Consider the following 25,035-nt stretch of genomic DNA (forward strand, 5'->3'; position numbering starts at 1 on the left):
AGATAATTGTGCAGGTTACTTCACAATTTGATTTAAATTAGGCCTAGCTGAATGACAAGGAAGGTGAAGAGGTTGATTTAATTTAGAAAGACAATAGTGTAATGATGAGTTTGTTATGCCTATTTGTCAGCTTTGGCGCTCATGTTTATAGCAAATCATTTGACTTGCGGGTTGATATATTTTCCTTTTGTAAGCTGATATGGGATTGTTTTATTTACTATAACTATGTGTTGCAGTAGGCCTTTAGAATAACGCAAAACATATCTTGACTCTATCCTAATTGATGAGAAAGGACTTGAAAGGAAGCAAAGATGCCAGCCCACTGAATGAACGACAAATGGATGAAAGGAGATAATTGTGCACATTACTTTAGAATCAAATTTAAATGAGGCCTAACTAAATGGTAAGGAGGAAGATGATGTTGATTTAATTATGAACAACAATAGTATAATGATGAGTTTGTGTTATACCTATTTATCATCGTTGGTGCACATGTTAGTAACTTGACCATGCACCTTGTGGGTTGATACAATTCTGTTTTAAGTTTTACTTTGTAAAAATAAGCCGTTATGGGACAGTTTTTTATTACTAATCACATTTATTGTAAGGGAAACGAAAACATGCTACAAAAACATGCAGTAGACCTTTAGAATAATGCAAAACATATCCTTGACTATCCAAGTTGATGAGCGCGGGGAAGCAAACAATGTCAGTCAGCCAGCACAGCGGCCCATCGAAACTACACCTAAACTAATTTCACACATAAGAGTTAGAAAATAGACTAGATTAAATTGACAATAGTCTGATGAGTGACAATATTATCAGTTGTCAAATTGTACATGAAGAGATGGGCATAGCTTGGAAATGACAGATGCAGGGAAAGGATCATCAGTTAATCAAATGGTCCTTCAGAGTCACATGCAGGTAAAACATTTGGATTTCTATATAGTATCAAAACGAGCATATTCTGCAGTTTCTATGACACTTACATTTGTCAAATAACTCAAAATTCAGAGGTGCAATTCTATTTCCAAATGTCACTTTTTTCATCTGCACAATCCATGCATTCAGCAAATTACCAAATTCACTATTCTGTTTTCTTTTAAATACATGTTCTTATTTCCACAATGTTTATTTAGACCTGACAAAACTAAATTATTACGGACTTCTTTGTGATGGACGAACTAGTGGTTTTTAATTATTACTTATAGCGTAGAGTAACATAAACTATTAAAAATGAAATGATGTTCTTTGTAATAATAGTTTTATGGTTTTCTATTGTTACCTAAGACCTTTAAAAACAACACTAAATTATTATTCTTCAGATAGCATATATGAAATGTATTTACTAGACCGTTAGAATATTGATGAGTCATCGGTTGGAAGTGTCAAGAATTGGCTTTAGGCCTACATTTTCACTAGGAATTTGCATATTTATAAAAAACATATTCTTGACTCTATATAAAAATAAAACTACTGTTGTTAAATTTCTACATGGATAAACTGTGCATTTCCACAAATATTTATTCATGCTATATGGGGCGGCAGGGTAGCCTAGTGGTTAGGGCGTTGGATTAGTAACCCAAAGGTTGCAAGTTCAAATCCCCAAGCTGACAAGGTACAAATCTCGTCGTTCTGCCCCTGAACAGGCAGTTAACCTTAACAGGCACTGTTCCTAGGCTGTCATTGAAAATAAGAATTTGTTTGGCCTTGGAACAGTGGGTTAACTACCTGTTTAGGGGCAGAACAACAGATTTGTACCTTGTCAGCTTGGGGATCTTGGCTTAAGGACAGCAAAGTCAAGGTATTAGAATGGCCATAGGCTTTCCATGACAAAGGGCGTGAATACATATTGACTGAAGATAATTCAGCTTTTTATTTTTAATTAATTAGTAAAAATGTGAAAAACATCATTCCTCTTTGACACTATGGGTTCTTGTGTGTAGGCCAGTGACAAAAAAAATCGCATTTTAATCCATTTTAAATTCCTGCTATAACACAACAAAATGTGGAAAAAGTCAAGGGGTGTGAATACTTTCTGAAGCACTGTACCATTTTAAGATTATAATTAGCATGGATCAATACAATAGAATGGGCCACCCTGATCTTAATTTAAAATAGTTGATTATATAATTATGCATCGTTTGCTTCCCCTTGCTCATCATCTCACCCATTCTTCCTTTTTCTCCCCATCATACTTTACTTAATTTATTTAATATTTTGTTATATGTGTGAAATTAGTTTCAGTGTAGTTTCGGTTCCCGATTCAAAGCAATTATTGGGGTGATTATCAGCTCTGGGCACTTTCAACTATCGGAAGAAGGAGTGGAGCGGAGCTGGCCTTACTCTTGGGAGAAGGAGGGCAACGGGGGAAAACCATAAAACAGTCATGTTTGTGATATTAAGATTCTAACACTGACTGTGTTATATAGACTTATTTAGGAAAAGACAAGGACAGGGGGGGACGGACATGACTTAAAAAATAATAAATAAATAATATTCATGAGCAGTCAAAATGACTGCTTTAGCGGTTCTAGTGTTAAGGTATAGACACTCTCGTTGACGTCTTGCTATTCTGAGCACCAAGATGCACTTCACAGTAACAAAATGTCTACTTTGAACCTGACCGGTGAAATGACACAATGCCCCAAAGCCATCATGTGTAATAAATACATTTCCATGCAAACTTACAGAAGAACAACTTAAAAAAGAGACCAGAAGTAATTTTATAATCTCAAAGGGTATGTCCCAAATTGCACCATATTCGCTATATAGTGCTACTTTTGACCAGAGCTCTATAGGTGATCTGGGACAAAGAAAGTCACAGCAACAACATTCCCAATTGTTGGGTTGGGCTATGAACTGTGATCTGGCAATGTGAGCCTATAGTACCTTGGTGGCCAGGCGTTTGACGGCCTCCTCCTTGCGTCTCTGGACCTCAGGGGTGCCGGGACAGCTGTTGTTCCGCATGGTGTTGGTGGCGCTGGGTGGAGGGGTGGGCTGAGGGGGCTGGCTGAGGGGGAGGTCAGTGCTCTGGGGGTCTCCACCATCTAAAAGGAAGAGCGGGAGGGAAGCAGGGTCGTCCATCAACAGGAAGACTCACTGTAAAGACTATTCAGGTGCAACCATGGCTACATCCTAAATAGCACCCTATTCCAATAGTGCACTACTTTTTACTCGTCAAAAGCAGAACACTATATAGAGAATTGGCTGCTGTTTGGGACTTAGCTGATAACTTTTCATTGTTTGACAAATCAGTTCTTACTCTCACAATGAAAATGTATTTTCATTCGTACAGAATAACCTTGTGAGATTGTGTGGAAGACTTATGCATAGCATATAGTATTCAGCATTTACCAACTCGAGAAAGCATAGCAATGACATCAATGCAACCAAGGCTGTGCCCTTCTGTATTCAGAAACATATAGTAGTCTGTAGCATTACAATTACACTACCGTTCAAAAGTTTGGGGTCACTTAGAAATGTCCTTGTTTTTGAAAGAAAAGCATTTTTTTTGCCCTTTAAAATAATATCAAATTGATCAGAAATAAAGTGTAGACAAGGACATTTCAAAGTGACCTGAAACTTTTGAACGATAGAGTACATATTTTTTTCTGCCAAGTGAAAACTTTATACCTATCTGTATCACTTCCTGTCAGAACCTGGATGATTGACGTGTTGGGCTACATAGTTCCTGGACATTTCATGTCACTACTGTACTACATGTTGATGGATTTAACCACACATTATTTCAGCCCACAGTCTAATCTCCTTTCTGTAAGTCCCTGACATGTCTATTTACACGAGAGCACCCAACATGAATGATGATGATGAGGAGGATTAGGTCACATTTGGTCCAGGCAGTGCGTGACTGTGGATGTGTCCTGAGCCCTGGTCAAAAGGAGTGTACTAAATAGGGAATAGGGTACCATTTGAAACGTAACTATGGGTTATTTCTTACTTTTGGGCGATGAGCTGGGACTGTTAGAGGCGATCTGCCGCATGCGGCCGCCGTGACAGCTGAGCGCCACCAGGCGGGAGATGATGGCCGTCTTGCCGAAGCCCACATTGCCCACAACCACGGCGCCGCGGCACTCCTCGCAACCGTCGCCCTTCAGAACGTCCTCCAGCTGCTGGAAGAGCCAATCGCGGCCCACAAACACAGAGTCTGTGGTGATGCTGGGCACCTCGAACAGCAGCGGCTTGAGCATGATGTCCACCGTCTTGTAGGGAGCGAAGCGTGCTGGAAGAAACCAAATAAAAGACAAACATTTACCAACTGAAAGTTCATAAGAAAAGAGGGCATATATAATGAACCATACATTTAGCTAGAAGTGAGAGTGAATAAATAGACAGACATTTATTTCCTAGCTGGCGTGAAGCCAAGCCTCGAAACCAATTCAGTCACTGATTAGGGAACGTCTCCATCTGAAACACCGTTTACACCTGTACTGTTTACCTTACACATCTTTCATCTGTTTTCTCTGAAAGCTTGGCCTCCGCATTCTAATTGATCTCTCATCTGGATGTGCACGTCTTGCCGTGGCGTGTGTATGTGTGAGGTTTGCAATCCACAGAAATGTTAAATATTGTATCATATTGCGTCATTTTGCCAGAGTATCATCAAGGATAATCAGATTGAAAACAACATATTTTTCTCCTGTAATCATCTGAACCGTCTTTGTGTGTCTCATTGTCACACCATTCGTTCACAAACCATTTGAGGAACATTAATATCAGTTGATCATAACAAAATAAAATCACTGTCCGTCTGTCCATCTGTCTGTCTACGGCGGTTGCAGTGTGATAAGTGCTGACTGTCAACCAGGCAATAAACACCTGCTGCAGGCCAAACAATCTTCTCAGGGCTGTTGAGGGGGAGGAGAGGAGATGCCTGGACTGCAGTCAGTGTCCACCGCACAGCTAGAGAAAGAATGGGCTATTTTTCCTCTGTTGCTCTCTCTCTCTCTCTCTCTTCATCATTGCCCTCTCTATCTCTCCCCGCTCTCTCTGTATTTTCCCTCTCTCTCTCTGTCTTTCTTTCTTTCTTTCTCTCTCTCTCCATCTCTTAGTCTGAGCTATGACCAGCTAGCTCCATTGGCTTGGACCATTTGTAAGTAATCGTCAACAGGGCAGCTAGCTTCAGCACTGATTATTTCTCTCTCCCACACACCTTGACTGCATAAGAGAGACAAATCAGTACTAGCCGTACTATCCGACAACCACCAGTCCCCTCCGTCTACTGAGCTCTGGGAATAGCAGTTTAGTTGGAGAAGCTGCTCAACTGCATTTAAATGGAAATCATGGAGGTGGGTGGCAAAGGTTTGCAATTTAACAAACATGAATGCTTCTATTAGACTGCTTACAGTGTCTAATGAAAGCCAAACACATAATGCTCATAAATGTGGACTGTTGCAAAAATGTCTGTCCAGAGGGACATTTTACATAAGTCTAACAACTTTATACTGACAGTGGCAGAGAAAACTGAGAGGGTTTTAAAAGAGGGTTAAATAGTAGCAGCAGCAAAGGGGGGACCAACTCCATATTAATAAACATACTTTTGGCCATGTAGCATATGCTGCTCTGTGTTCTATGGAATAGGTTTACATTTTCCCTATATTTTGTTTATAATTCTGGTGTGCACTGTGCTGGTCCTTGTTCTATCCCGGAAAATAGCTAGTTATTGTATGGCTGTGATCCAAATGGCACCCTATTCCCTATTATATAGTTCACTACAAAGGGCCCTGATCAAAAGAAGTGAACTATATAGGGAATGGGGTACCATTTAGGACATAGTCTAGGTAGGTGTACATGCTGTTTAACAGTACCTTTGGAGTCTTGTGGTGCCCTCCCACCTGTGTTATGCCAGGGCAGCCGAATGGACGTCCGCAGGGGAGTATTACGCTGTTCATCAAGATAGCTCAGGTCTTCCAGCTTGGTGGAACTGGTGGCTACAGAGAGAGAGAGAGAGAGAGAGAGAGAGAGAGAAAACTATGAGATCATGTGTTTTTCATGAAAATGATGACGTGATTCGCAGTTCAGCCTTTATTAGGTGAATGCACATGATCAGATTACTCTGAACAGACAATGATCACCAGCTAAAACCAATGATGACAAACATGTCACAGGGGAAATCATGTCAATAAGTCATAAATTCTAATCCAGGGTTTGTCCGGAATACGCTGAGAGAGAGAAAAGAGGAGTAGAGAGAAGAAGAGGGGACACAGATCCAGGGTGACGATGGCAGGATTTGAGGCAGAGGAAAGTGAACGGGAGTTTGGCCAGAGCAGTGGACCCTGGCATTGTCAGTTCCCTGGAGGTGGTGTGGGCACTGGGCAGACAGGTACAGTACAGCCGACAGGTGGTGAGCAATATCCAAATGCCTCGCGTCCCAAATGCCTCCCTATTCCCTTTATTGTGCAATACTTTAGACCAGGGCCCATAGTGCATCTGGTGAAAAGTAGTTCACTTTATAGGGAATATGGTGCCACTTGGGACTCAGCAAATTAATATGGATGTCAGGAACACAACACAGAGCCAACAGACACATTTACTCACTAAAGCCAGCCTTACTACAGGGATTACTGCATGAAAACATACAGTAGGCTACAGCAGCATTACAGAGAGAACTCACAGAACATGCAGCCTATAGCCACAGGAGAAGAAACAGCCATGAAGGAAGAATGACTGCAAACAATTTCTGTCATATTGGATCAGAATGAGAAGTGATAATAAACACTAGCAGTTTGTTATATAAAATTCAACCTCAAACTCTACCTACCGTCTGAGCCGGCATCCTCTAGCAACATGAAGACAAAGACAGACAACGACAGACAACGTTAAACAAGGTCTTCGGTGTTCCTGGCAACAATGAAATCACCATGGAGACCTGGCTGTCATGTTTAAAGGAACAACAACAATGCGGAAAAGACACCACTTTTTTTTTGCTAAACAGCTAAATGGATGTACCAATTCTAGATTGTCCCTTTAACAGGAAAAATCAAAGCCCTCCACTCTCTCTCTACTCCATCTGCCTCAGCTGAGCTGGGAGGACAGACAGGACAGTATGCGACTCTCTTCTCCAACTTACTTGGAGGAATGTTCTCCTAATTAGGAACCCGCAGGGAAGGCAGCGCGCATCAACAGAACTTTAATAGGCATCAATATAACTTTAATAGGAATCAATAGAACTTTAATAGGCAAAAATAAAACTCAACGATCAGCCACTTTTATGTTTCACTTTTCACAAGCCTGATGATGTGAATTTTACTTCAGCTCTAAAATGAGAATAAATGAGAGCTCAAGTATGGGATAGCATAACTTTAATTCAGCATGCACGCTGAGAAATCACTTCACACAATGCAGCCAGAATGTTAAACCGTTTTTTGCACTTGAGCTCAATGCTCCCAACAGTGCCAACCTGTTAGTGCTGGGCAGTGGGCCCCCACCGGTATTACCACACTAGAGGCTGAAGTAGCTACTTACAGTCGGTCAGCGGCAGCAGAGCCAGATAGCTGGGCAAGACAGCAGCAGGTATTTAAAAACACTCCTGGCGTGGAGCAGGCAGGCTGAAAGGCAGGCAGGGCGGAGGCCCTTTGTGGAAAAGCTCCAGAGAATTATTCTCCCCAGTGGGCTGGATGCTCATCAGGGTACCCAAGTGAATCTTCTGCCCCAGCGCTCCCATCCATGTACAGGCACACTGGCCGCATTCAACTGGTGACTGGGCTTGGCAGTCCACAGGCACTGCTCTCTCTCCCTCTCCCTACCTCACAACATCCACAGCATTAGCAGCGCTCCGTGCAAAATGAATACAGGTGCTTTATGAGAATGTTCCCTCTACCCACCCCTCACACAGATTTTTAGCAAGCGGAGGAGAAAAAGTGGGTGAATAAACCAAAGAAGAAATGAAAGGCGGGAATGTGATGAGAGCTGCTCTCCTGGCTGATTACAGTTTGCACTAGGCAGCCGGACTCACAGAGGAATTAATCAATGATCCTCCCTGTACTGCTGTCACACAGAGAGAGAGGGGAGGGTGAGAGGGGGAGATGGAGAGATGGAGAAAGAGAGTGAGAGAGAGAGATATACAGTATATACAGAGAGGGAGAGGAAAGGGAGTGGAGGGAGAGAGAAAGTGAAAGAAATAGCCAAAACCAGGGCACCGGGAGAGAGGAGGAAGAGGGTAGTGTGAACCGCAGAGTGAATGATGTAAGGAAGAGAGGAGTGAGAGATGGCAGAAAAGAGGGGGACAGTAGAAGAGATGGAGGGAGGGAGAGAGAAGTTAAGTTGAAAGTCTGCGCGGCGATCCAGATATAGCGCATCATTCAAGCCCCATGCTGACATTCGTGGACTGCAGTGAGATTACCATCCCATCTCTCCCTTCTCTACCTCTCTCTCTCCACCCCTTTTGTGCTCTCAGTAGACCCATTGGAATTGGTATCCCTTTATACGAAGCTGCAACACAGATATTCGCAGCAGTCTGTTAGTGCTAAAACCAAGGAGGCAGTGTAACTTGTTTCAGAGTGGTACTAGGGCAGTCTCACAGATGCACTGTGCCATTAGATGCTCTTACATTTTCGCCTGTGACAGAGCTCCACGAAGGCTGCACCATTTCTCACTACACAAAAATGGCCAATCCTCTCTAACGTAAGAGAAGAAAAATACACAAAATGTAATGCTGTAAAGTCATGTTTCTATATTTGTTCTTTCAAGCCCCAACATATTATACAGTGTGCCAATAGTCAGTCTCTCTCTCTCTCCTCTTCTTATTCCAGCAACAGATCATTCCTGGTTGATATGATATTGTGTATGAATATGTTGGGAGCAGCTTTGAAGCTCCACAGATGTGACAGGTTCCTTTCTGATGAAAATCGTTTATTTTTTGTGCAGCTTTGCCCTTTGAATCCCTCTGTTCTTTGTCTCCTATGTCGGAGTAGGATGGGGGGGGTCAGCTGAGTTGCGAGCTCTGTGTACATCGCTTCGCCTGCACCGGTGCACCACTCCCCAGTACTTGTGTACATCCCAAATGGCAATCCTATTCTCAAAAGTAGGGAACAGGGTGCCACATGGCCATAGGGGTTTTGTTAAAAGTAGTGTACTAGTGTACATTTGAAGTCGGAAGTTTACATACACTTTAGCCAAATACATACAAACTCAGTTTTTCACAATTCCTGACATTTAATCCAAGTAAAAATTCCCTGTCTTAGGTCAGTTAGGATCACCACTTTTATTTTAAGAATGTGACATAATAATAGTAGAGAGAATGATTTATTTCAGATTTTATTTTTTTCATCACATTCCCAGTGGGTCAGCAGTTTACATACACTCAATTAGTATTTGGTAGCATTGCCTTTAAATTGTTAAATTTGGGTCAAACGTTTCGGGTAGCCTTCCACAAGCTTCCCACAATAAGTTGGGTGAATTTTGGCCCATTCCTCCTGACAGAGCTGGTGTAACTGAGTCAGGTTTGTAGGCCTCCTTGCTCATACACCCTTTTTCAGTCCTGCCCACACATTTTCTATGGGATTGAGGTCAGGGCTTTGTGATGGCCACTCCAATACCGTGACTTTGTTGTCCTTAAGCCATTTTGCCACAACTTTGGAAGTATGCTTGGGGTCATTGTCCATTTGGAAAACCCATTTGCGACCAAGCTTGAACTTCCTGACTGATGTCTTGAGATGTTGCTTCAATATATCCACAAAAAGTTTCTCCCTCATGATGCCATCTATTTTGTGAAGTGCATCAGTTCCTCCTGCAGAAAAGCGCCCCCACAACATGATGCTGCCACCCCCATGCTTCACAGTTGGGATGGTGTTCTTCGGTTTGCAAGCCTCCCCCTTTTCCTCCAAACATAACAATGGTCATTATGGCCAAACAGTTCTACTTTTGTTTCATTAGACCAGAGGATATTTCTCCAAGAAGTACGATCTTTGTCCCCAGGTGCAGTTGCAAACCGTAGTCTGGCTTTTGTATTGCAGTTTTGGAGCAGTGGCTTCTTCCTTGCTGTGTGGCCTTTCAAGTTATGTCGATAAAGGACTCATTTTACTGTGAATATAGATACTTTTGTACCTGTTTCCTCCAGCATCTTCACAAGGTCCTTTGCTGTTGTTCTGGGATTGATTTGCACTTTTCGCACCAAAGTACGTTCATCTCTAGGAGACAGAACGTGTCTCCTTTCAGAGCGGTATGACGGCTGCGTGGTCCCATGGTGTTTATACTTACGTACTATTGTTTGTACAGATGAACATGGTACCTTCAGGTGTTTGGAAATTGCTCCCAAAGATGAACCAGACTTGTGGAGGTCTTGGATGATTTCTTTTGATTTTCCCATGATGTCAAGCAAAGAGGCACTGAGTTTGAAGGTAGGCCTTGAAATACATCCACGGGTACACCTCCAATTGACTCAAATTACGTCAATTAGCCTATCAGAAGCTGTCATGCACAAAGTAGATGCCCTAACCGACTTGCCAAACCTATAGTTTGTTAACAAGAAATTTGTGGAGTGATTGAAAAACAAGTTTTAATGACTCCAACCTAAGTTAAGTAAACATCCGACTTCAACTGTGTATAGGAGGAATAAGGTGCCTATTGGGACACACACCCAGTGTTAGTTAGTAGGCTCTAGTATAGGCTTAATGCCTCCAGAAGCCTCTTGGCATCTCCCAACTCAAATCCCTCTCTGACCCGCCATGTCAAAATGCCCTGAGCTGGAATTGACTAAGTGCAAAATGGAAATCAAAGTCGCTTATGCACAGATTGTGGCACGTAACCAAGTAAACAGATTGTGCTCGATACCTCGCTGGTTGTCGCTGGCTGCATGGCGAGCAATCTGATTGTTATGAAGAAAATAAATAAACTAATGAGGATGTAACAGCCTGCATAAATCTGTTTTCCCCCCCTGTTATTTTGTTACCAAACACAAACACATTTATTTATCCCACTGTAAAACATGACAGAGTATAGGAGGAGTTGGTTGCTCCCCTCGCGGGCACAGAGACTTAGATCTGACCTGTTAGTGTGGTGCAGGCAGAAGACACTGCAGACACTGCAGGGCACATAGCAGAATGCAGAAGAGCTTTAAAGCAGACCAGATCACACAAACTTCACTGGAGCCCTGCATTACACTGCCTACATCCCCCAGTATACTGGCCAAGCAATACAGGCAAACTACATGTATGGAAGGAGTCAATATCAATGTTATTAGAAATAATTAAGATAAGTGTACCTATTAAGCCCACCGAAATTTAAGTCTAGACATTTCTAACATATACTGTCCTAATTTCTGTTTGAAAAGTTGAGATAAAATGAAATACTCATCTCTCACATGAGGTTTTATGACTTTACTTAAATTCTTAAATAAATATTTGATAAAATATGTGAAAATTCTGGACTGAGCATAATTGGTAAGGAAAGCCCATAGGGGTTCCAAATAAGCCCACCTAATTTTAAAAACTACATACTGACATTTATATAAAATGTGATTATATTCATCTTCACGTAAATTTAGTAAAATAAACTGATAATTACTATTCATCATGAAAGTAGCAGTCATAACAGGGGGGTGTCCAATATTATCCACAAATACCAATGTGGATTTAGGCTTTTGTTCTTGCCAAACAGTACACACCTGATTCAACTAATCATAGACTTCAATCAAGACATGAATAGTTAAAGCAGGTGTGTTATTACTCGGTTATAAAAAAAACTGACCTCTGTGGAAGCCATGCACAAAGACCATAACACACACACAAGTTTCAATGAAATATCTGAAATCGGATTCACATTTGCTGTACTGATATTCTTGTTAATTAGTTAAACTTCCTAAAGCCTATCTGAAGACTGTATCAAATCTCGCTTTCTACTGTTCTATTACAAAGGTACAGGTGGTGGACCAACAAACAGAATGACCTGGATGAATGAAGGACAACAATATGACAATGTCACTTGTGGGAATTTACACATAACTGTAAATAACTTAATAATAAAACATCTGATTGGATTAGAATAAAAACTGCTATGGACATGACAACCAGATTAATTGATTGACATATTAAAGAGCAGAATTGTTTTATTTTCTATTTGAATTCAAAGATGAAAGTGGGCTTAACAGCTACACTTACCCTAACAATCACAGAATTTCTTTTGAGGATCACCAGGATCCAGACCATGAAAAAAAGTATAGATTCCACATATTCCTGATATGTAGTACAGTCAAGTTCTAGTTCATTCAATGAAGTTACATGGCAGAATACAATTGAACTCTGAATTGTGTGATGGATGAAATTAAAAAGGATGCTAATAAAGTCCCACAAGGAGCGAATCCACAAAGCAAAGCAATGTTGGGACCTGTCAGTCAAACTCTGTCAGATGGTTCACTGGAGGCTGGTAGCATACTGTGCTCGGTTGTCTCTCCACAGGTTTATATAAATCAATAAGCACCACTGAGTTGAATGCTAATTGGCTGCTCAAAATTGGATCCGATCGATCCCTGAAGAAGAGGTCTTTATCTTTGCTCTGGCTCTAACCTTCTTCACCCATTGGCAACTTTGTGAAAAAGGACAATTCGGCTCACGTCAATGTGACCTTTCAAAGTGTTGTCTTTCAGGCTGCGTCCCCAATGGCACCCAAATATAGTGCACTGTGTAGGGAAAAGGGTGCACCTAGCCACCATGCTTCTACACCTGCATTGCTTGCTGTTTGGGGTTTTAGGCTGGGTTTCTGTACAGCACTTTGAGATATCAGCTGATGTACAAAGGGCTATATAAATACATTTGATTTGATTTTGCACCTCAGTCTCCAAACTGAGCCAGTCAATGTCCAGATATGGTCAGGGGCAATGTTCCCTCGAAAATGTTTCAGCACTGAGCAAATTTCAGGTCTGCTAAGCTCAAACTTGAAACTTGTAAAATGGCTCTGCAACTTCTGCCAAGTGTTTACTGTGAGCACTGGGGCTGTACCCGCTTTCATTTACAGTTTTAACAGTGGCCAAGTAGGCTACTGTGGCCATTTGATCAACATGGAAATAGCGGTTCTATCATTCAGCCTACAGTAGCAGCCAATCTGTGTTCAATGTAGGCCTACATTCCATGAGACTTTCAAAAAAACATGCAGGGCTTCAAATGAACCTGATTATCCACTTGTCTGTCAGATAAGGAGGTGACTGAACATTTTGTTGTGTTGTTTGATGCAAGAAACCACTTTACAAAATACAATTAATCCTTATTCCCATACCATTTATTACAGAGAACAAGACAAATTATGCTACCCTCTGCCTATTGGCTACTTAGTTTATTCAAGCCTGTCTCAAAATACAACACAGGCCCTTTAAGACATAAAAAAAGCTCTTTACCTGACCTGCTTTTCAAAGATGGCTAGAAATGTACACATTTTGTGCTCTTGTAGGAAGCAATCACTCCCACATTGCTGACTACAAATTATATATAACTGGGCTAATAACTCACTAACTAGCAAAGAATATGAACAAATGTGCACATGTGGCTACATGCAGGGATGCAAACTGGTAAGGGCCCAAAAAGGTACAACTTTTTTTGTTGCACTGAAACATGCAAAACAAAATCCCTGCTAGGGAGAAAAAATGTTTTTGACCTTGTTAAACAACAAAGAATATGATCTACATGATCAATCTCTGTGTGTAAAATAAAAAGTGGTTAATGTGAACCTAACTCACGGCTAAAAAATGTAAAGAAAGCAACCCAATGTTATTTGTTGCCTGGACTTTACTGCAAATGACACTCAAGTCTTAAGAAAAAAATAATACACTAATATTGCAGTTAGCCATGACAGCCTTTATAATAGAATGCTTGTGACCACACACACATCTAAATATTGGGGAAAAACCCATCTTAAAGTAGAAATAGAATGAAACAAACAGGCATTCTATTTTTGCTCTATTATAGTGGCCACTATAGACATTGATCAAGTGCACAAGGCTACATGTGTGCAAAAATGCCGTTCACTGAGTAAAAAATGTAATAACCCCCTCACTCACACACAAGTGTTACTGTCAAGTTCAACACAACTAAAGCAATATCTTTGGGCTACACTGCACATCATTACATTGTACACTTTCTGTCTGTGGACATCTGTTCTACAGTGTGCCAGCAGCAGAGCATGATACCATTTGTTGGCATAATTGATCTATTTCAGGCAGAGAATACACCTGGCATACCCCTTTTTATCCACTGTAAAAGTGAGAAAGAGTGTGGTGTTCCTTTCACCTCTATAGAGGCATCAACTTGTTTAAAACCTCATTTTCACCCAATTCTATCTTTCTGTAAATTAACCACATACTGTAGGTCGCCAGTTGTACGGTGTTTCCTCCGACACATTGGTGCGGTTGGCTGCCGGGTTAAGCAAGCGTTGTGTTAAGAAGCAGTGCGGCTTGGCTGAGTTGTGTTTCGGGGGAACGCACGGCTCTCGACCTTCGCCTTCCCGAGTCTGTACGGGAGTTGCAGCGTTGGAACAAGACCAATTGGATACCACGAAAATTGGGTAATTTTTAAATATTTTTTAAATAGGCTAATGTTGCTCAACATTTCTGTGGCTAGCCTACGGAGAATTCGATCCAGCTAACAAGATACTTAACAATGGTAACAATACTTGTTCCACCACACTTTCTCCCTCACGTCAAACTTTCCAAATGCCAGCTGTTTTTCGGTTACAGCTCATGAAGTACACTTCATCACCTTCTCACCCCCGTCTTCGTGGTCAGGCTTCTCACCTACCTCTTCGTTATCGTTCTGGGGACTGGCTGCTGTAACTGGCAAACTGTTTGCCTTTCCACTCTCTACAGTCTTTTCATAGTCCTTTCCACTCTCTAGTGTCTTTTCATAGTGCATACTGATGCTGTAACTACCAAATTTGTTGTCTCTTCTCTCTTCAATCACCTGCTGCATTCTGTTGTTACATGATCGATTGGCTGAACGATTGCTCCAAACGCGCATCACTCCTTCCCTTACAGTCAGTAGTGATCCAAAGCCACCCCAAACTTTTTTCATCGGCTCTATAAGAATCATATAGGTCACCTAGTTTGAATTAAAAAGGCGAATTTCACCGAAAGGTGAATAGTATTCCTCTCTGTACATGCAGCTGTTGCTTTGATCTAAAAACAAGTGCATAATAATTGTGACCGCTCATGCTGTAAAACAGTCCAGTTCAAAGTGAACGGCACAAACCCATATATGGCAATGGTCTATTTGCATTCTATACAGTGCATTCGAAAAGTATTCAGACACCTTCCCTTTTCCCAAATGTTGTTACTTTACAGCCTTATTCTAAAATGGATTAAATAAATAAAAACCTCATCAAGCTACACACAATGCCCCATAACGATAAAACAAAAGTGTTTTTGAAATGTTTGCACATTTATTAAAAATAAAAAACAGAAATAACTTATTTACATAAATATTTAGACCCTTTGTTATGAGATTCAAAATTGAGTTCAGGTGCAACCTGTTTCCATTGATCATCCTTGAGATGTTTCTACAACTTGATTCGAGTCCACCTGTGGTAAATTCAATTGATTGGACATGATTTCGAAAGGCATACACCTGTCTATATAAGGTCCCACAGTTGACAGTGCATGTAAAAGCAAAAACCAAGCCATGAGGTCGAAGGAATTGTCCGAAAGAGCTCCGAGACATGATTGTGTTGAGTCACAAATCTGGGGAAGGGTACCAAAAAATGTCTGCAGCAGTGAAGGTCCCCACGAACACAGTGGCCTCCATCATTCTTAAATGGAAGAAGTTTGGATCAACCAAGACTCTTCCTCTAGAACTGGCCACCCAGGCCTAACTGAGTAATCGGGGGAGAAGGGCCTTGGTCAGGGAGATGACCTAGACCTGAGGGTCACTCTGACAGAGCTCCAGAGTTCATCTGTGGAGATGGGAGAATCTTCCAGAAGGACAACCATCTCTGCAGCACTCCACCAATCAGGCCTTTATGATAGAGTGGCCAGACGGAAGACACCCCACAGTAAAATGCACCGCTTGGAGTTTGCCAAAAGGCACCTAAAGGACTGTCAGACCATGAGAAATCAAGATTGTACTTTTTGGCCTGAATACCAAACGTCATCTGGAGAAAACCTGGCACCATCCCTACCGTGAAGCATGGTGGTGGCAGCATCATGCTGTGGGAATGTTTTTCAGTGGCAGGGACTGGGAGACTTAGTCAGGATTGAGAGAAAGATGAACGGAGCAAAGTACAGAGAGATCTTTGATGAAATCCTGCTCCAGACCACTCAGGAGCTCAGACTGGGACGACGGTTCACCCTCAGAGGACCACAACCCTAAACACAAAGTCTCTGAATGTCATTGAGTGGCCCAACCAGAGCCATGCCTTGAACCCGATCCAACATCTCGAGAGACCTGAAAATAGCTGTGCAGCGACGCTCCCCATCCAACCTGACAGAACTTGAGAGGATCTGAAGAGATGAATAGGAGAAACTCCCCAAATACAGGTGTGCCAAGCTTGTAGCGTCATACTCAATACTCAAGGCTGTAATTGCTGCCAAAGATGTTTTAACAAAGTATTGGGTAAAGGATCTGAATACTTATTGAAATGTGATATTTCAATTGTTTATTTTAATACATTTTCTAAATACCTGTTTTTGCTTTGTCATTATGGGGTATTGTGTGTAGATTAATGAGATAAAAAATATATAATATTGAATAAGGCTACAAAGTAACAAAATGTGGAAAAAATCAAGGGGTCCGAATACTTTACGAAAGCACTGTAGGCCTACTGCAGCTCTGATTGGTTATGGCGCACTGGTCTGTGTAGTGTACAGGCCTGAGTAGTGCTTGTCAATACAACAGAATCGTACTCTGATACACTATGCCTACAACAAAATCTAAATCTAAATCTAACAAATTCTAAGTCTTGTATAGTTTGTTTTGTTTTAGGGACGTTACATGGAAAGTGGTTAATATTGCATTGATTCGATCCCAATTTCCACAGTAAAGGCAAACGTTGATAGTGTTAACGAACAGGGAAAACTTTAGAAAGTTGAGTGAAGTTCAATCTTGTGCTTCTCTGCACGGGCTGATTTTGCCGCAGTACTGCGCACACTCACAGCTTAGAGGGAACATTGGTCAAAGGTAACAAAATGGACGCCATGTGCACCATCAACATCAGAGAAATAAGTCTTCAGAGAACAGTGAGACTCCACATATATGTACATTCTCAATGAGCAAATTGGAAACTTGACAATAAAAGCATACCCAAAGAATCCCCTCATAAAATCCATACGTGAGTAGACAAAACATAAATGCTGATAAAAAACAGTTAAGCCTGTTCTGGTTTATCACCTCATCCACCAGTGGTTAAAACACATTACTTTATGATTTGAAGTAATGACTGTAACATTAGCAAACCTGCAGAACACTTGGGGACCACTGAGTGTGTCCATCTGGGACTCGTGGAGATGACATCAGTCTAAGAGACGGGACGCAGCTGTTTGCTGCAGTCACTATGTGCTCCAGTAATCATAAAGTATTCTCCTATGAAGAGGGATCCATAGTAACCAGGAGATGGAACAATGGCAGTCAATGATGCCTACTTCTGCTCTGGGGGGCAGCGGACTTCTGCCAGTCACAAAGGAACAATCACCTAGACACCGTAACACAAAGGAATGCTGAGTAGGGCAGCAGGGCAGCGACAAAGACTACCTGTGCAGACTGGGCACCTGGCACATGACTGTGAACCACAATAGTACTAATGCCTGCCTAGGCAATGCACCAATCAACATGTTCCAAGGTTGAGTGGAGTGCCCCTTGGCTATGTGCTGTGGCCGACCCATTCCACAGCTAACCACCTTAATGCTGTTTTACTGTCTGGAGAAATCGCCACCAGCAGTTCAACGGGAGGTCTTTGGACCATGGGATTCCTGTAGCCAGTCTTAATGTAGCCTTTGATTCCCTAATCCACGGTAAATGGCTTAACTCTGATGACTTGAAATATAATTCTTATTATTTGAGCGTAACAAAGAATACAGAAGGCTTTGAGCTGAATTCTTTTCCCGAAAGCCCTGAATCTGCACTGGATGAAGGAGGCATGGAGGTGTCAAATTGGATTTCAGCCAAATCTGAAGAGCTTACAATAGAGCCAAGACAGAGCCCTCTTCTTCTACTCTGTACCCCCACACATCAGAGGGGTAGAAACTAAGAAGATCTCTTTCAGCTGCACCGAGTCCCTACCTTCCTCCCTTCCTCGCCCTCTCAGTTCTCATTTAGAATTCTGCACTCTGAAGCCACCACTTTACATGCAGTATTATAATAATATTTACATATTTAGTTTCCGTTACAGAGCCCGTGTCAAAGGCAATCCTCTTTGAAGCCGGTGGCACCTGTGATGGAGTGTGGGTTGGGCTAGGAGAGATTAATCTCTGAGATGTTTTCAGAAGCTTATCCCGTAGCCACTGTCTGTGTGTCACACGGCACCCTATTCCCCTATATAGTGCACACTTTTGAAGCACAGCCTTATAGAGGTGAAGCTGGCATTTAGCAGTAACAACACATGAACAAATAGAGTGGTCTGTTGCTGGTAACATAACATTAAGCACTAGAAATGACTCTGTAGAGTTATTATGTCTCTAGTAGTGTGAGTTGCGCTATGGTGTCTGATGTGAAAAACAAGTGAAATAAAGCAAAACATTCCAACCCGTCTCTTCCTAAGACTATCTGACATAGAGTGTGTGCGACTGTGCATCAAAAGTGGTGCACTATATAGGGAATAGGATGCCATTTGGGACGCATTCAGGCACTGTTGCCAAACTCTCTGCAGCTGGAACTGTTGCTGAAATCCCCCAATGGCGCGGGTTAATTTCCCAGCCATAGCAACAAGAGGTAGTGAGAGTGTGAAGGCTGTCAGATTAGGGGCTGTGTGTGAGTGTGACATCACTAACTTATGATTAGGCTTCCAATGTTACAGTCATTTGTAATTAAACCCACCGTCTCATTCCCCGTCGCATCTCATTTATATTGGGTGGTTTTTAAATGAATAGAAATGGGATGATGCCCGGACCGGTTGTGTGGCTTTTTGCCAGTCTGACTGCCTTAATAATTCAAAGTGTGCGTCCTAAATGGCACCCTATGGGCCCTCGTCAAAATGAGTGCACTATACAGGGAATATGGTGACATTTGAGATGGAAACAAATGGCACATTTCAATGGAGGCATTGTGACTCATATACAACAACATTACTATGCAGAATGGATGGAGTAAAAAGCAGCTTTACAGACATGTCCTGCTGAGAGATAATACAATTAGGGATTTATTCCAACAGATTTTGGAGGGGTTTACAAGCCATGAGAGTCAATCAAAATCACAGCAAAAATAGGAAAATATCCCCTATAAAGTCCAGTCTTCCAGCAGGGTCTGACTAGACAAGACAAGCAGCAGCCAGAGGGAGATTGTACAAAAATAATGATCATATTGTCAGTGTTATGTTGCGAGTTTGTCTGTGTTTTAATTTGAATGAAGCATATTTGTGCGCTCATGGTGGGTCAATCGACTTGAGTCCTGCTTTGCCCTGAGAAAACGGCAAATCGCTTGTTTGATTTTATGAGCAAAGAAATTTGGTGGTTTGGTTTAATGAGTAGGATTCAGGTTTCTGTCTTCTCACTCAGACAGGTGGTGTATTGGTGTGGATCTGGACCTAGCCAGTTAGCCACAGCTTAATGTGCAGACAGTACTGCTTGGATTTCCCACAGCAGTAGCTCGATTGTAGCAGGCCAGACACGATGTCCGCAGTAATCACGCACAGCGCAAATGGTACTTCTGAGCAACACGGATACATTCCCTGTGTATATCTCACATTTTAGCAGGGCTGTGGGACATTAGACTAAATTCACCCAGAGAAATGGACCCTTTGTTCTCAGGCTAAAAACATCCAACAACCTGAGAAGGGGTCAAACGCTTCTGTATGTGCAGACAGAAAGAAGTCTAAAGGACAAAACAGATGGTTAAAAACAGTGGTCCTATCACCTCTGATCACAGAACATTATCCGTCATTTTCGGTTCATTTCCCAACGATTCTACATGTTGAATCAGCATTGTTTGTAGACACCTAGCAGGTGAGCTGACATTCTATATGGTGTCTGTCCAGTCCATAATAGTTCAACTTAGAGACAGCAGCTATTCCAACTCTTAACTCCTGAAGTCCTGGTAGGAACACTGCCTCACAGCGTGTTAAGGCTAGGGCAGGTACAGTTAAGCAATAAGGCCAGAGGGGTTGTGGTATATGGCCAATATACCACGGCTAAGGGCTGTTCTTAGGCACAAACCAAACCTGGAGTGCTTGGATACAGCCCTCAGCTGTGGTATATTTGCCATATGCCATAACCCCCTGAGGTGCCTTATTGCTATTATAAACTGGTTACCAACATAATTAGAAGAGTAAAAATAAATGTTTTGTGTGGAATGAACAGCTGACTGAAGATGGGATGGCCGGGCATTCGTGCGACCGAGTCGATTTCTGCTATAACATGGACTCTACAACGTGATGAAACTTTGTTGCTCCTTGCTGAAACATGCAGGGTGTTATAGCAAACAAGTCTTTGGTTGCATAGGCAACGCCATCCTCTGGACTCTAATTAGACTCAGGCCCTACACCCAAACAAGGGCACTGCGTTCATCCACCTCTGGCCTGCTCGCCTCCCTACCACTGAGGAAGTACAGTTCCCGCTCAGCCCAGTCAAAACTGTTCGCTGCTCTGGCCCCCCAATGGTGGAACAAACTCCCTCACGACGCCAGGACAGCGGTCACCTTCCGGAGACACCTGAAACCCCACCTCTTTAAGGATTACCTAGGATAGGATAAAGTAATCCTTCTCACCCCCCTTAAAAGATTTAGATGCACTATTGTAAAGTGGCTGTTCCACTGGATGTCATAAGGTGAATGCACCAATTTGTAAGTCGCTCTGGATAAGAGCGTCTGCTAAATGACTTAAATGTAAATGACTCTAGTCTGCCCGGTAACAAGTCACAGGATGCAGTATTCAAATATATCACCTCAAATCCTTCTCACTCTCCTGGCAGATCAACGCCCCCCTCCCTGCAGCAGCACATGCAGTCAGGAGCGGACTTTTTTATTATTATGATTTTTTACGTTATTCCAGTGACTGCGGTCATTTGGCTGACCAATAACCATCATCCAAAATTCCATGACCATCACAGACCTAGTTAAGGAGCTCCAATCAATGACAGCTTGACTTTCAGCACTTTGGCAACAATCAGACCATGGGAATTTCATTACGACTCCTCTCCTCTACGACACGGCCTGGCATCACATCACATCACACCTCTCTCTCTCGCTCTCATTCTCAGTCTGCCCACTGTCTCTCTTTCTCTCTCTCCCCCCCTATCAATCGCTATCAGTCAGTCCCTCTCTATCAGTGTGTCCTACAGATTACGTCCAGACATCTTTGATGTGACAGACTGGTGTGTGACAGGGACAGGAAAGGGGCAATCACAGAACGACAAGAGAATCAACTGGATACCTCTGGATGACTGTGGGATCCTCTCCATATAGAATGTTTGGTATGAAGCTACAGATAAGGCCACCCTATACAGTGCACTACGTTGACCAGAGCCCTATGGGTCCTGGTCAAAAGTAGTGCACAATATAGGGAATATGATGCCATTTGGTACTCAAACAAAGGTAATGGCTTCATCCAACTTCCTCGTGATTACAAAAGCGCAAGATGACGTTCAACCTTCTCCCACTGACGGAAAATAAGTAAATCAGTGATCTCACTTCTTCTCACCCTTATAGTCTCTCTCTATCATGCATTGATTCATGCACACACAATGTATTAACCTAATTAAGACATCACATTTAACCTACTATAGTCCTCTCGTAAAAGAGCAAGTAGAAAATAATTATCCCAAATTGCACCTTATTCATTATATACAAAGTGACTAGGGTGCCATTTGGGAAGCGTCTCAAGCCCCACTCGTATCCCTGGCCCCTGGTGACAGAGCAGGTTCATTTGGACCATAAATGAACTTGTCTTTCCATGGCATTGCTGTCTGCTCCCAGGGCAACGTAACCAACCATAAAATCAGAGGTGTGAATCCAACTCAGTCCTCAGGGGCAACACTGCATAACAAACTCCTCATCCGAGAGCAAAGAAGGGGCCGATGGCTCCTGGGCTGTTAGCTTTACGAGGCAGTGAATGTCCGTGAGTGTGTGTTTGTCCGTGTGTGTGTGTGTCCATGCTGTTTGAGCTGCGTCGACTACACAACAACAGAAGATGTTAAAACAGGTTATGAGTTATTGGAATAATTAGGTCGTTAAATGCAAGAGGCCTTAGTGAATTCTCCACACAATGCCCTGTATGCACTTCTATACTCTTTATATGGCAATGTTATAGATTTATCAGCATGCAGTAAAGATGAATTTTTTGTGCACTAAGATCAAACAGTGTGTAAAATCCACTGTGTATGCACGTTTGTGTACAAACAGCTAGCTGTAGAACAAACAGTACAATTCTCTCTCTCTCTTTTCCACTCACTCACTCCCCTCAATTTCAATTCAATTCAAGGGGCTTTATTGGCATGGGAAACATATGTTAACATTGCTAAAGCAAGTGAGGTAGATAATATACAAAACATATATTTCTCTCCTTCTCTCTTTCTGTCTGCTGAATTGACACATCAAAGCCTTTTCCACCCCTGTTTTCAAGTCCAGATAACTCAAACCAGTATACAAGTCCAGTGAACTCAAACCAGCATGCAAGTCCTGATAATATCCCTTCTCCGCATAATGAATCACCCAGAGCCAAGGTTTCTTACCTGCAACAGAGTTCGGCCGCGGCAACATGAGGGACAAGGAGGTGTGTGCTGTGGGGTATGGAACGGGGCCCTCTGGTGGGTGGCTTGGTCCTACTGCTGCTCCTCCTCCAGCCCCCGTTGTGGAGCCTGTGGGGTGCTCTGTCCTAGATGGGGTGGGGGTCTCTGGGGGCCCACTGGGGTCTTCCTCCGCCACGGGAGAGCACGTATCGGCCCGCACGCTGGGCACCAGGCCATGGTGCCCGCTGCTCCTCAGGCTGCCATCTTTACTCCATTCCAGGCTGGAGCCGCTGCGGTCGTCATTCTCCGAGGAGCTTGTGATGGTGGCTGAGAGAGAGCGAGAGAGAGAGAGAGAGAGAGAGAGAGAGAGAGAGAGAGAGAGAGAGAGAGAGAGAGAGAGAGAGAAGAAAGAAGAAAATAGGTGCAGTACGTCATTGTCATTATCAGGAATTCTGTGGGTCTTTAGCGATACCACTCTGTTTTCATTGACCTTATCAACACCCTCCACCTGATCTGATAATTGCCAATAAATGTAGTTCCAACTAATGAGAATTATCCAGCGCTGGCATGGTGGGGTAGATTTAGATCAATAGAGCCTGCCCCAAGTTTTTTAGTCTTTGTATTAACCACCATTATTTTCCCTTGTTAAAGGTATCTTGAATGGAGTAGCTTAGAATACTCAAAAGTGTACACTGTACATCAAATATGTTTACCTCCAAACAGTACTGTCATCTATCTAATAGAACATTGTCACGTTCTGACCTTAGTTCTTTTGTTATGTCTTTGTTTTTGTATGGTCAGGGCGTGAGTTGGGTGGGTTGTCTATGTTGCTTTTTCTATGTTGTGTTTTGCGTTTGGCCTGGTATGGTTCTCAATCAGAGGCAGGTGTCGTTAGTTGTCTCTGATTGTCTCTCACCTTTCAGAACTGTTTTGTTTCGTTTCTCCTTTGTTATTTTGTTTAGTGTTCATGGTTTAATAAATACACTTACCACGCTGCGTTTTGGTCCTCCCCTCATTCCAACGAAGAGCGTTACAGAATCACCCACCAACCAAGGACCAAGCAGCGTGGTAACGGGCAGCGGCCGAAATCGCAAGACTCCTGGACATGGGAGGAGATTTTGGATGGCAAGGGACCCTGGGCACAGGGGAATATCGCCGCCCCAAGGCAGAGCTGGGGGCAGCTAAAGCTGAGCAGCGGTGGTGTGAGGAGGCAGCCCAGGGTCCCTTGCCATCCAAAATCTCCTCCCATGTCCAGGAGCCCCCAAAATGTATTGAGAGGGGGCACACAGGGAGTGTGGCTAAGTCAGGCAGGAGACCTGCTTACCGTGGAGAGAGGTGGAACGGGCAGGCACCGGGTTGTGCCGAGAGGCGCACGGTGTCCCCGGTGCGCAGGCATAGCCCAGTGCGCTACATAGCAGCGCCTCGTATCGGCCAGGCTAGAGTGGGCATCGAGCCAGATGCCATGAAGCCGGCTCAGCTCATCTGGTCTCCAGTGCGTCTCCTCGGGCCGGGGTACATGGCACCAGCCCTGCGCATGGTGTCCCCGGTTCGCCAGCACAGTCCAGTGCGGTCTATTCCACCTCGCCGCACTGACCTGGCTACGGGGAGCATCCAGCCAGGTAGAGTCTCGGTGCTCGAGACCTCCAGTGCGCCTCCACGGTCCGGTCTATCCGGTGCTTCCTCCACGCACCAGGCCTCCGGTGGCAGCCCCGCGCACCAGGCTGTCTCTCCGTCTCCTCCCTACAGGTGCTCCCGCCTGCTCAGCACTGCCAGAGTCTCCCGTCTGTCCTGAGCTGCCAGAGCCGCCCGTCAGTCAGGAGCTGCCAGAGCCACCCGTCAGTCAGGAGCTGCCAGAGCCGCCCGTCAGTCAGGAGCTGCCAGAGCCACCCGTCAGTCAGGAGCTGCCAGAGCCATCCGTCAGTCAGGAGCTGCCAGAGTAGCCTGTCAGTCAGGAGCTGCCAGAGCCGCCAGTCAGTCAGGAGCTGCAAGAGCCGTTCGTTTCTCCGATGCTACCGGAATCGGCAGTCACTCCTGCGCTGCCGGAGTCTCCCGCCCATTCGGGACCCGTGGCTAGGGTCCCCAGTCCGTGGCAAGTGTCGCCACTCTAAAGAGGCCACGGACGCAGGTTAGGTGGCGGACAAAGACTACGGTGGAGTGGGGTCCACGTCCCGCGCCAAAGGCGCCACCGCGGACAGACACCCACCCAGACCCTCCCTTATAGGTTCAGG

General features: G+C 43.5%; 1 protein-coding gene across 8 annotated transcripts in view; it reads right to left on the bottom strand.

Moving 5' to 3' along the window:
• Positions 1-25,035, bottom strand: part of LOC118367119 (protein TANC1-like) — a 266,705-nt gene that overhangs the window by 77,617 nt on the left and 164,053 nt on the right. For 7 of the 8 annotated variants that reach the window (XM_052493856.1, XM_035750185.2, XM_035750184.2 and 4 more), the window contains 4 exons: positions 22,811-23,134; positions 5,829-5,951; positions 3,962-4,243; positions 2,893-3,050 (listed from right to left, as the gene is read on the bottom strand). In XM_052493856.1, the coding sequence (XP_052349816.1) occupies positions 2,893-3,050; positions 3,962-4,243; positions 5,829-5,951; positions 22,811-23,134 (887 nt within the window). Of the gene's footprint in view, positions 1-2,892; positions 3,051-3,961; positions 4,244-5,828; positions 5,952-6,781; positions 6,838-22,810; positions 23,135-25,035 lie in introns of those variants that run through there. The other variant, XM_035750186.2, reaches the window with a different exon arrangement.

The sequence above is a fragment of the Oncorhynchus keta genome, chromosome 34 (assembly GCF_023373465.1).
Source record: "Oncorhynchus keta strain PuntledgeMale-10-30-2019 chromosome 34, Oket_V2, whole genome shotgun sequence".
Taxonomy (NCBI): domain Eukaryota; kingdom Metazoa; phylum Chordata; class Actinopteri; order Salmoniformes; family Salmonidae; genus Oncorhynchus; species Oncorhynchus keta.